This window comes from Garra rufa, unplaced genomic scaffold, assembly GCF_049309525.1.
Source record: "Garra rufa unplaced genomic scaffold, GarRuf1.0 hap1_unplaced_511, whole genome shotgun sequence".
Classification (NCBI taxonomy): domain Eukaryota; kingdom Metazoa; phylum Chordata; class Actinopteri; order Cypriniformes; family Cyprinidae; genus Garra; species Garra rufa.
This window is the reverse complement of record NW_027394778.1, coordinates 1-13,718: the sequence shown is the minus strand read 5'-3', so window position 1 is coordinate 13,718 and position 13,718 is coordinate 1. Positions and strand designations below refer to the sequence as shown.

At 33.7% G+C, this 13,718-nt stretch overlaps 1 protein-coding gene across 1 annotated transcript; it reads left to right on the top strand.

The window, feature by feature from the left end:
• Positions 1-321: 321 nt before the first annotated feature.
• Positions 322-13,477, top strand: dtnba (dystrobrevin, beta a; the record flags this gene model as incomplete). The annotated part of the gene is made up of 14 exons (XM_073832995.1): positions 322-529; positions 796-881; positions 1,226-1,380; positions 3,121-3,226; positions 3,381-3,547; positions 4,426-4,550; positions 5,469-5,540; positions 7,460-7,546; positions 7,625-7,715; positions 7,913-7,986; positions 8,101-8,214; positions 10,453-10,549; positions 10,779-10,799; positions 13,306-13,477. Coding segments are annotated over exons 1-14 (1,558 nt in total), but the record flags the coding sequence as incomplete, so codon positions are not given.
• Positions 13,478-13,718: the final 241 nt, after the last annotated feature.

Sequence of the window (13,718 nt, the reverse complement as noted above, 5' to 3'; positions counted from 1 at the left end):
TTTTACAATACATTCAAATAGAAAACAGTTATTTTAAATTGTAATAATATTTCACAATATTAGCCTTTTTACTGTATTTTGATCAAATCAATGCAGCCTTGGTGAGCATAACACACTTCTGTCATAATCAATAATGCTCTTACAGTCCCTAAACTTTTTGAGTGGTAATGTACATTAGAAATGACTTTGGGTCACAATTTCAAGTTTAGAAGTAAGTTCTTCATGTTATATGTTTGTTTTTTATCATATTTAGAGCTGAAGAAGTAATATTTTCTCTAAAATAATTCCCTATATTTCATGTATTTTCTCTCTCAGTGCATTTGGTGGATGTGTGGAACATGATTGAGGCGTTCCGTGACAATGGTCTGAACACGCTGGACATCTGTACCGAGATCAGCGTGGCTCGGCTGGAGACCATCATCACCTGCATCTACCAGCAGCTAAACAAACGGCTGCCCACCACACACCAGATCAACGTCCAGCACAACAGCAGCCTGCTGCTCAACTTCATGGTGGCGGCACACGACAGGTGAGTGTATGAGTGTTGTTTGCAAAGGTTTGGTCAAATTCATCAGAAAGTGACATTAAAGACATTTAGAATGATACGAAAGATTTATAATTCAAATAAATGCTGTTCTTTTGAACTTTCTATTCATTGTTCTGAAAAAAATGCATGGCAGTTTCCACATAAATATGAAGCAGCACAAGTGTTTTTAACACTGATAATAATAAATGTTTCTTAAGCGGCAAATTAGCATAGTTTTATTTAATGGTGTAACTGTGTGTGTTTTGCAGTGATGCTCAGGGAAGGCTGACGGTGTTTTCCGTGAAAATGTTGCTCTCAGTGCTCTCTGGAGGGAAACTGGTTGATAAACTTCGCTGTAAGTTCATGCAACGATTTTAGCATCGACTCCCACTAGTGGACAAATCATGTAAAGTCACCTTTATTTGTTTAGTGATATATAAAATACAATTTGTTTTAAAGCAGCTTCACAGTAATAGACATGAAAACAACAAAAATGATAGCTAACAAGTGATGGAAACTCCTAATTTCTAAAAAAAAAAAATATCCCTTATATATTATAAATATATTTATAAAAAAAGTGTTTTTTGACTTTTTGAAAAGAGTTAATGGCAAGAAAAAAAAAAAAATATATATATATATATATATTTCATCATGAATATGTTTTGTGGCCCTTGTAATGAGTGTGTTTGTGTGTGTTAGATATTTTCTCTCAGATATCAGATACTCATGGTGCGATGGTGATGTCCAAGTTTGACCACTGCCTGCGGGAGGCGCTGAAGCTGCCCACTGCCGTGTTTGAGGGGCCATCGTTCGGCTACATGGATCACTTTGCCAGATCCTGCTTTCCTCAACAAGTAAATATTTCACACGTTTCTTCTCTGTCTTGTTAGTGGTATTTGCTGAATCTGATAATTATTGCTTATAGATAGGGTTAGTGATCTGAACAAACACTGAACATTAAGTGTTAGACTGTGTGACTGATCATTTGTGCTACAGAAGTAATAATGAAGTAATACTACTTAAAATCATGCAGCCCGATGAACGGTCAAACATACAGTTCTAACCTGGTGTGGGATTCTCAATTATGAAAAAATCATTATCACAATTATTTTGGTCTATATAGAGAGCATGGTTGGTTAACACAATTGCTCATTGACATCATTGGCAACAGCGTAGTACTGTCCTAAACACTCCATAGCAACACCCTACCAACAGCAAACAAAAGTTATAAACACTCAGAACTCCATAGCAACACCCATAAACACCCAGAATGTCATAGCAACACCCTACCAACGGCAAACAAATGTCCTAAACAGAATTCCATAGCAGCACCTCTATACACTCAGAAATCCATAGCAACACCACAGCAATCACCCTACCAATGGCAAAAAAAGTCCTAAAAACTCAAAATTCCATAGCAACAACCCTATACACTTAGAATTCCATAGCAGCACCCCTAAACACTCAGAAATCCATAGCAACACCACAGCAATCACCCTACCAATGGCAAAAAAGTCCTAAAAACTCAAAATTCCATAGCAACAACCCTATACACTTAGAATTCCATAGCAGCACCCCTAAACACTCAGAAATCCATAGCAACACCACAGCAATCACCCTACCAATGGCAAAAAAGTCCTAAAAACTCAAAATTCCATAGCAACAACCCTATACACTTAGAATTCCATAGCAGCACCCCTAAACACTCAGAAATCCATAGCAACACCACAGCAATCACCCTACCAATGGCAAAAAAAGTCCTAAAAACTCAAAATTCCATAGCAACAACCCTATACACTTAGAATTCCATAGCAGCACCCCTAAACACTCAGAAATCCATAGCAACACCACAGCAACCACCCTACCAACGGCAAACAAATGTCCTAAACACTCAGAATTCCATAGCAACACCAGTAAACACTAAGAATTCCATAGCAACACCCTACCAATGGCAAACAAATGTCCTAAACACTCAGAATAACATAGCAACACCCTATGAACTGCAAAACAAGTGTCCTAAATTCTTAGAATACTATAGCAACAGCCTAGCAATGGCAAACAAATGTCCTAAACACTCAGAATTCCATAGCAACACCCCTAAACACTCAGAATTCCATAGCAACACCCTACCAATGGCAAACAAATGCACTAAACACTCACAATTCCATAGCAACACCCTACCAATGGCAAACAAATGTCCTAAACACTCAGAATTCCATAGCAACACCCTACGAACTGCAAACAAATGTCCTAAATTCTTAGAATACCGTAGCAACACCCTAGCAACAGCAAACAAATGTCCTAAACACTCTATAGCAACACCCTAAAAACAGCATAGCAGTGCCCTAAACACTCAGAATACCTTAACAATCACATATAAACACCCTAGCAACAAGCATAGCAGTGTCCATAACACTCAGAATAACATAGCAACACACTAGCAACAACCTAGACAAGCAACAAGTTTTCCACAGGAAAAGCACCACTCAGATTTTTGTCAGAAATGCAGAAATGAGTAAATGTTGGCCGGTTCTGTCATGGATGTATTTTTGAGTCTGTGTGTGTGTGTGTGTGTGTGTTTGTGTGTTTAACAGAAGAAGGTGATGCTGAACATGTTTCTGGACACTCTGATGTCAGATTCTCCTCCTCAGTGTCTCGTCTGGCTTCCTCTGCTGCATCGGCTGGCAACCGTGGAGAACGGTAACACACTGAATAATTATTCATATTACTCACAATTATTTAAGCTGGTTTGACAAAGCTAGAATTTGTACAGATCCCTTACTCCACAAATGTTCTTTTTCTAGTTTAATATTCATATATTTCAGCACATTGAATCTCTCTCTCTCTGCTTCAGTCCATCATCCGGTGGCGTGTTCTTCCTGTCGGTCGGAGGGCATGACAGGTTTCCGTTATCGCTGTCAGCAGTGTTTTAACTATCAGCTATGTCAGAACTGTTTTTGGCGAGGCCATACGAGCGGAAACCACAACAACCTGCACGAGATGAAGGAGCATTCGTCCTGGGTGAGGATCAGCTATAGTTGTTATTTATTTATTTACAGTTTTATATTTTTCTGTAGTCCATTTATAATGTTACTCCTTTTTGCACTAAAACAAAGTCATAACTTTGTTTTTCATGTCAGTTTCCACCATCTAAGAACATGGAAAACCAGGAAATACCAAGGAATTTTTTATAGGAATTAATAAAAATAATAATTAAGTCAAAGAAAATTAATAAAATTCTAACAAATTCTAGCAAATTTACAAATCTACACTACCATTTAAAGGTTCGGGGTCAGTAGGATTTTTTAAAAGTCTCTTATGCTCACTAAGGCTACATTTATTTGATTAAAAATACAATAAAAACTGTAAAATTGTGAAATATTATTATAATTTGAAATGACTTCTATTTCAATATATTGTAAAATCTAATTTATTCCTGTGATGCAAAGCTGAATTTTCAGCATCATCACTGCAGTTTTCAATGTCACATGATCCTTCAGAAATCATTTTAGTATGCTGATTTGCTGCTTATTAATATTGAAAATATTTGTGCTAAATAATATTTTTGTAAAAAAACGCAATATGTTTCTTTTTTCAGTATTGTTGATAAATAGAAAGTTAAAATAAACAGCTTTTATTTGAAATCAAAATCCTTTGTAATGTTATAAATGCATTTACTGTCACTTTTGATCAATTTAATGCATCCTTGCTGAATAAAATAATTAATTTCTTTAACAAATCCTACTAACCCCAAACTTTTATGGCTGTTTTAATGTTTCATGATGCTTTCTGTTGTGCAGACTTCCCCACTGGCTGGAAAATCATTGAAAATCTAGAAACTTTTCATGTCTTTTGGAGGTTTTTGATTTTGGTTCCTTATATTTGTGTGTTTGTTCCAGAAATCTCCAGCTAAGAAGTTGGGTCGTGCCATTAGTAAATCCTTGGGCTGTGTGCCGAGCAGAGAACCGTCCCACCCCGTCTACCCAGAATACCCAGAGAAACCCCTCAACCTGTCCAATATAGTGTAAGACTGTCACACACACACACACACACACACACACACACACACACACACACACACACACACACACACACACACACACACACACACACACACACACACACACACACACACACACACACACACACACACTATCCTCTGTCTGTGGCCATTTTGGAAGAGTTGGGAATGTTTCTATTGGTTCCCGACATCACGTGATCACATTGTCTCTGTGGACGCACTGATGAGGGTCAGACACCATCACTCGACAGAGACAGACAGAGACACATGCAGAGAGACACAGGAGTTTGCTTTTATTATCTGCTTACAGGCGTGAGGTCAGTTATGATTTCATCTTCATTCTGCCATCTGTTTGTCTCAATCCGTCTGTTTTTTTCCTCAGGAATCCTGTTCTATGTCTCTCTCTGTTCTGTCTGTGTTGCTTCAGTCTCTTAGTTTTGCATGACTGACCGGTGTGCGTGTATTTGGGTCAGTTGAACAGTATAAAGATTTATTTGGAATCCATGGGTGTGTGTGTGAGAGAGAAAGTGTTTAGAAACTGTTTTCAGAGTGTCCATCAACTTTTATTAACATCGATCAGGATTTTAGATTAAAATGTATGTGACCATATAATGGAAAGTGACTTTTGGTGTTGTGACAGTCAATATTTCTTTGGCATTTTTCTCGATTTTTATCACCTTTTAGTTGTTTTGTAGTTCACTACAGTGTGACAAATAAATAAAAAATTAAATATGGTTGTCAAAAGCAAAACAGCAAATAATTGCAGTATATTTTGTGAGTAAGTGCAGTATTTTTGGAATCAGCACTCTGAAATTAGTAAGAAACAAGTATTGGATTTTTTTCAGCAAATATAATGCAGACTGGTGTTGTTTTGCATATATATGCAGAAACCCATATTATTGTGGGGTTTTTTTTCTCTAGTCCTCCCCGTCCAATAGGAAACATGAATGAACCAGTCCTGCCCTCGTCTGCAGGCATCAGCCCCACTAAGAGGTGAGCACACCTGCTCTTCACCTTTGACCTTTCAGACGATTCAGTTTATTCTGTTTTATGTGTGAGAAATCTTATTTAATCTGTTTGTTATGACACTCTTATATTTATCATTCAGCTAGAACTTAATTTCTCACATACACACATATTGTGATGCATGTAATCACTTGTAAAATACAAACTATTTAATTTTTAGTCTTTTAATTTCCTTTTTTAATCTATTGGTTAATGCCATTATAACTAATAAGTTTAATATCAGTAATTTGAGGGTCAAAAAGTAACTTTTTACCACACCTCCTAATACCCAGTGACGATTACCATAAATATTTTTTTTTAAAGTTCTTGAATCTGTATTTGCATTTTTTATTTTTTATAAAACAGATACTACTATTACTACTACTTAATGCTAAAATGTGATCAAACTAATCTAATTGTGATTTTTCTGTTAAAAATTGCACTTGCAAATTATAATGCAACTTTTAAACTTTTACAAATTCTCTGATGCATTAATCAATAATTAATGAGGAAAAAGAAGTGTTTAATTCCACTTCTCAACAATGCTGGAATTTTTTTATTGTTAAATAAAAAACAAGGTACTGTTATTGGAACGTTGCTTGGAAAATGAAGTTATAACATAACAAAATGCCTTGAAAAACATTGCATATATGTGACCCTGGACCACAAAACCAGTCTTTAGTCGCTGGGGTATATTTGTAGCAATAGCCAAAAATACATTGTATAAGTCAAAATTAGTGATTTTTCTTTTATGTCAAAAATCATTAGGAAATTAAGTAAAGATCATGTTCCATGAAGATTTTTTGTAAAATTCCTACTGTAAACATATCAAAATGTAATTTTTGATTACTAATATGCATTGTTAAGAACTTAATTTGGACAACTTTAAAGGTGATTTTCTCAGTATTTTGATTTTTTTTTGCACCCTTAGATTCCAGATTTTCAAATAGATGTATCTCGACCAAATATTGTCCTATCCTAATAAACCATATATCAATAGAAAGCTTATTTATTGAGCTTTCATATGATGTATATATCTCAGTTTTGTCAAATTTAACCTTATGACTGGTTTTGTGGTCCAGGGTCACATATGTGACCCTGGACCACAAAAGCAGTAGCACAAATATATTTGTAGCAATAGCCAAAAATACATTGTATGGGACAAAATGATTGATTTTTCTTTTATGCTAAAGATCATTAGGATATTAAGTAAAGATCATGTTCCATGAAGATATTTTGTAAATTTCCTAACATAACTTAATTTTTGATTAGTAATACTTCATCTCTAAAACTTTAAAGGCGATTTTCTAAATATTTTGATTTGTTTACACCCTCAGCTGTACAAAGAAAAATGTAGGCTACTACAATATATTTAGTAGCGTATTAATGGTGACTACTGTATTTTAAGTCGATGTACATATGGTATAAATATTAAAATATAGTATAGTTTGATATAGTAAGGCAAATTTTTTTTAAATAAGTTTGACCAAACAACAGGCTTTAATTCCAGCAATTTTTAAAATATTTTTCCTGTTAAAATACAGTAAGTATTTTTCTCCAATCCATTTTTCTCTAAAATGTATTTGCAATACAAGATCACATGATTGTGGTTTGGCTGTAATATGTTTTGAGTGGAAAACGATGACTTTAATAAAAATGTTTAAAAAAAATGAGTTACACTTTTGTGGAGGGCTAGTGGATTTAACCTAAAAATAATATTTTAATTACATACATATCATTTTTATTTGATGAAATGGTAAAAATGAAACAAATGATGTAATTAAATCCCAGCCGTAGAGGCATCCCTAAAACAAATTAGGCACTAAACGGTGTTATACACAGTTTTGCAAACGTATCGTACAGCCCACTGTTTGAATCTGATTTGCAATTTAATTTTGTGTGTGTAGGACGCCGACTCTAGCCGCAGCTCAGCGTATGAATGAGGAACATGCTTTGATCGCAGCGTATGTGAACAAACTCCAGAGCAGCCCACGGTGAGTGAGTGTGAGTGTGTATCAGCGGAGGTTATTTAAGCTCTTGTAAATGTAATAACATTTTCTGTGTGTTTGTAGTTCATTAGACAGTCCTACCCGAACGGATGAAGAGCACAAACTCATCGCTCGTTACGCCTCTCGTCTGGCCACGGATCCTGGACACACAGGAGTAAGTTAAACATTTACTGTCTATTTTCAAACTATGCTCTTTACAGACATACACGATGCCTTCTAGCATTGTCTTAAACTGACTTATTGAATGCAATGAGTTTACATTAATAGTGTTAACAGTTACTGCTTTGTATCCAAACTATAAGCAAATGCACACAGTCATATTTTTTATTCTTCTGCTCTTGTGATTCACAGAGACCTTCAGACTTCGGCTACGACACCAACAAACAGCAGAGAGATCTGATTATGCAGCTGGAGAACAAGAACAGGTACTTGCGCTCACAGCTGCACATGGAGATGTTTTCACAAAGATTTACAACCAGTGGTTTTGAATTTCAGTCTCAGCGAGTGTGTAAATGGTGATACTGTGTGTGTGTTTTCAGGGAGATTTTGCAGGAGATCCAGCGTTTGCGAGCGGAGCATGAACAGGCATGTCAGCCGACTCCAGAGAGAGTCCAACAAAACCCGACCCTGCTGGCAGAACTCAGACAGCTCAGGTACCACACACACATATTCTTGCCTTTGTGGTTTACAGGGACTCTCTGGAGGCGTAACGGTTTGTACAAACTGTATTTTCCCCAACCTTACATCTAAACTTACCCATCACAGGAAACGACAGGCAACTTTTGAATTCTATAAAACACCATTTAGTTTGTTTTTAAGCCTTTTGGTTTAAGGGTCAAAGGAAGTGAAGAAATAAGTCTTGTTTACGTAGTATATACACGTGTGTGTCCTCTCAAACAATATACACTAGTGAACAGTGTTGGGGGTAACGCATTACAAGTAACGCAAGTTACATAATATTATTACTTTTCCCAAGTAACTAGTATAGTAAGGCATTACTTTTTAATTGAGTTACTTTTTCAAATAAGTAACGCCAGTTACTTTTTCCCCATTTATTGATTAAAAGCTCTCCTGTCCCCATGTTGAGAGAAATCATGAGTAAGATGTTACTTTAGTTCTAGAATAAATGTGAACATGCATTAATTCATCTCACTCACTAAAAAAAAAACAGATACAGTGTTCCTCAAAATGAATAAAAACAGTGAAATTTAATGCAAACCTGTAATAATTAAATATGTGAAATAATACAGATATCCTTCATGTATTTAACCTCATTTTATTAACCTTTGTCTTTGCTGCCGACCTTCGATGATCCAATTCATCCATACTAACAAGCAAAAATTACTCAAGATAATCTAACATTTGTTTTTCTTTTTTTATTGCTGAAGAGTTGATATTTTTTCTTCTACGGTCTACTGTACAGACGCGAATTTACTTTTCTCTAAGCCTGAGGCTTTTGGTGTGAAAAGGCTTTTACATTTGCCAAAAATAGAACTTTTTACATTAGAAACAAACAAGCAAGCCCTGCCCAGATTTAAAAAGTAACGTAACGCAACGCATTACTTTCCATAAAAAGTAACTAAGTAACGTAATTAGTTTCTTTTTTAGGGAGTAACTCAATATTGTAATGCATTACTTTTAAAAGTAACTTTCCCCAGCTCTGCTAGTGAACATTTGAAGTGGATCAAAACCTTTCATCAAAGTTGTCCAGAAACCAAAACAATACCAGTTCTTGTCTTAGGAGAACTTTGATAACTTTTTTGATCCACTTCTAAAGTTCATTACGGTGAACCAGAACACAAACACACATGCATGTTTGGTTTTATATTTTATAACTTTTCCCAGACATCATGATTTTTATACTGCACAGCAAATTTTTTGTGTTTTTAAATTTTCTTTGAACATCAGTTTGAATTATGAGCTGTTTTTCTCATAAGGACCAAAAAATGTCTCCAAGTTTACATGCACCTTGCAAAATCTGCAAAATGTAATTTTTTTTTTTTTGCCAAAATAGAAGGGATCATACAAAATGCATGTTATTTTTTATTTAGTACTGACCTGAATAAGAAATTTCACATAAAATATATTTACATATAGTCCACAAGAGAAAACAATAGTGTGTTTTTTGTTTAGTGATAGTTGTTTATGAATCCCTTGTTTGTCATGAGTAGTTAAACTGCCTGCTGTTGATGACTGTATGATTTTGAGATCCATCTTTTCACACTGAGGACAACTGAGGGACTCATATGCAACTATTACAGAAGGTTCAAACGCTTACTCATGCTTCAGAAGGAAACACCATGCATTAAGAGCCGGGGGGTGAAAACTTATGAACAGAATGGAGATTTTGCTGCTAATGCACGGTTTTTCCTTCTGGAGCATCAGTGAGTGTTTGAACCTTCTGTAATAGTTGCATATGAGTCCCTCAGTTGTCCTCAATGTGCAAATATAGATCTCAAAATCATACAGTCATTGTTGGAAAGGGTTCAAATACACAAAAATGCTGAAAAAAACCCACAGAATTTGAGAGACCTGAAGGATTTTTCTAAAGAACAGCGGGCAGTTGAACTGTTCAGGACAAACAAGGGACTCATGAACAACTATCACTAAACAAAAAAACAGCTGTGGCTCATTCAGGTAACAACACAGTATTAAGAATAAAACATATGTACATTTTTTCTCTTGCGGACTGCAAACGACTGTCAATATAAAATATCTTATTCAGGATGGTACCAAATAAAAAATAACATGCATTTTGTATGATCCCTCTTATTTTGCTAAAATAAATAACATTTTGCAGATTCTGCAAGGTGTATGTAAACTTTTGACCTCAACTGTACGAATATGTCTTTAAAATAAAACTGAAGGGTGTGCTTGTGTTTGTGTTTTAGGCAGAGGAAGGATGAGCTGGAGCAGAGGATGTCATCTCTTCAGGAGAGCAGGAGAGAGCTCATGGTGCAGCTGGAAGGACTCATGAAACTACTGAAGGTACGCAGACACAGAGCAAGACGAGTCAGACTTTTTAATGTACTGTAATTTAGCCACTGGAGGGCGTCACTCTCTTTAACATTTAGCATCTGAGCTGCTGTCTTCTCTCTCACACCCTCTTTTCATTTCTTCTCTTTACGGATTAGAGTTAACAATGTTAATAGTTACACTCATCATCTGTTTTTCACTTCCTCTGTTCTTTTCCTCCGTCTCTGTTTTGTTCCTGCAGGATGAGGAGCAGAGACAAGCTGTAAGTGTGTGTGTGTTTCTCTGTGCATGTCAGAAATTACAGCGTGGTTTCATAAAAGACTCTAATTTCGCTATGCACATTTAAAAAGCATGTAAAAATAAATCTGTAGATAAATGGAGCGGTTTTAGTTTGTAGTCAAATAGCAGGTTTTGGAAATAGCTGTTTTTGATTTATGAGTAAAATAAGGATCCACAACATTAAGCACATATTGCTTATAAAATGCAAGTTGCTGACATAAAAAAATCACAATGTGAGTTTACATGCCTCACAAATCAGACAATCATTTATATGTAATAACTTTAGAAACTTTAAAAAACATAACAGCTTTAAAATTCACACTTGACTGAATGTCATTTTTCTTTTAGAACAAAACCAAAGTCTTTTCAAATAATATATTAATCACAGACCTTACTGTACTCACATTTCAGAAGTTGCTATTGTAAAAATCCACAGGAAATTGTGGTCTGGCCTAAAACGGACTTTTATTATTAATTTTCAAATTTTAAATTAAAAATAAAAAGGAAGACACCTAAAGTAAAAACTGATTAATTAGTAAAACAGTTTTTTTTAAAACATTTTTATTATTAGCAGGAAGTATTCTATTATATAAAAATTAGATATATCATAAATTAGATCTAATTATTTATAATTATCTATCTAATTATATATATATATATATATATATAAAATCATTTCAGTTTTTCATTTTAATTTGAGTGATATGTTGTTTAATTACTTTTATCCTTAGTCATTTTTAATGCGCTTTTGTTATTTTCATTAGTTTTTAAATATTTATATTATTATGTTTTTTATCATATTCTAGTATTATAAATATTATTGTAATATTATTAATATTATTTTATTAATATTCTTTCATTTTCATTTTAAAGTTTTAGTAATTTTGTCGTGTTTTTTTTTTCTATATAGTTTGTCTATATATTGTCTATATAGTTTATATTACTTTTTATTTTTATTTTAGTCATTTTAATATACAATAAAGTTATTTATGGACAAAATAAGTTTTACGTTTTTTAAAATATATTATGTCAGTTATTGCTTATTTTAAATTAACATTAAAAAATCTTTTAATTAATTTAATTATAAAAATCTCTGATTGATAAACCAAGATATTTACATCCCAAAACATTTATTGCTAGTTTGTTATTATTTTAGTCCAATTGAAAAGGATTGTGTGTCTATTTTAGGTAACATATAACCTGAAATTCTCACACAATTTCTTTGTTACGCCTGTAAGAACACAAACTACCCACAATGCATCATGATCGCACCTGAGTTGAGCTCTGTGACCAGAGAAGACATTGTGTTTGTGAATATTTATATTTAATTTTATATTTATTTCAGTTTTAGTAGTTATTTCATTTCATTTCTAATTTAAGTTTTTTTTACAGTCAGTTTAAGTTGGTTACAAATGTTTTCAATTTTTAATTACATTTTTAGATTTTATTTCGGCTTCTTTTTTATTTTAATTAATTATTAAACAATTTTGATATTTTTAGTTAAAGATTTTTTAGTTTTAGTAACAATATTAACACTGTCAAGCATAAACTGAGTTTTGTTTATTTCTCGACATTGCATTGAGTGTTTTTGGTCATGTTTTGCCATGAAATGTCCTAATATATATATATATATATATATATAGATATATAGATATATAGATATATAGATATATCGGCAGTGCTGTTATTGTTACTAAAACTAAAAACTATTGCACTAAGTTAAGTTAATTAAAATGAAGCTGAAATGAAATCTAAAATTTCATTTCAAAATTTAAACTTAAAAAATCTAAATTAGAAATGTTGCTTTGGCAAGTAACTGAAATGAAAGTACTAACATTACTAAAACTGAAACTGAAGTAAATATAAAATTATATAGTAATATTAAAAACCAGAAGAATGAAAAACTGAAATTATAAAATAAAAGCAAAATATTAAAATATTTAAAAATCATATTTAATACTATTATAGTATATAAATAATACAAAAATAACACTGATGCTCACTCATTTGTAATATTATTAAAAAAACTATAACTTATATGATTTCTATCTTTAAAAATGAGGTTTGTAATATTTTAGCCAATATATTAAGACATGAATATGAGGATATATGTGTGATTTACTGTGCATGTGAGAGAAATTGCTCATTGTGTCTCATTTGTTTATGTGAAAGTTCTGTTCCATTGTTTTTCATTCATTTTCACGTAGACGTATTTATCTTTTTCTTTTCCTCTCGATGTTTAACTTCCAGCGTCTGCTGTAAGTTCTCACTAAATAATTTTCCATTAGTTGTTCTCAGCTATTTTTCACTCAATATCCCTTATTTTGGTTTAAGTTTATTAAGTTTGGCTTTAGTTTTGCAGAGAGAATTTTCTTTTTTTTTTTTTTTACTTTTACATGCAGTGAGATCAGTCAGTAGTTTTTAGCGCTAGCAGAAACATGTAACAGGTGTATCTTGTACAATATGACGTTTTTATTCGCTCTCTTCAGGCTCAAGCCGCTGGCTCCTCCCCCAGCCATGCTTCCCCTCGTTCCATGCCGATGGCCATTCGCTCTCCCTCTGCAGGCTCCACCCCCACGCACGCAGGCCACACCCCCACCCACGGGCCCCAGGACTCTTTAGCTGGAGTGGGTGGAGACGTTCAGGAAGCATTTGCTCAGGGTAATGTCTACATTTTGTACTTTAACACAGAAACTATTGTTTATTTATTTTTTCTTTTCTGACAAGCAGCAAGAATTTTTGTTGATCACATGATTCAGATTGTTATAGGATTGAACTGGGTAGCTCCACCCATTTTAACATCTCATTAGTCCAAAATACTTCATCAAACATATTAAACATCAAATATGTTATTTTTGTGTTATGCGTTTAGCAAGTTTTTAGCCGAAACTTACAAACCTAC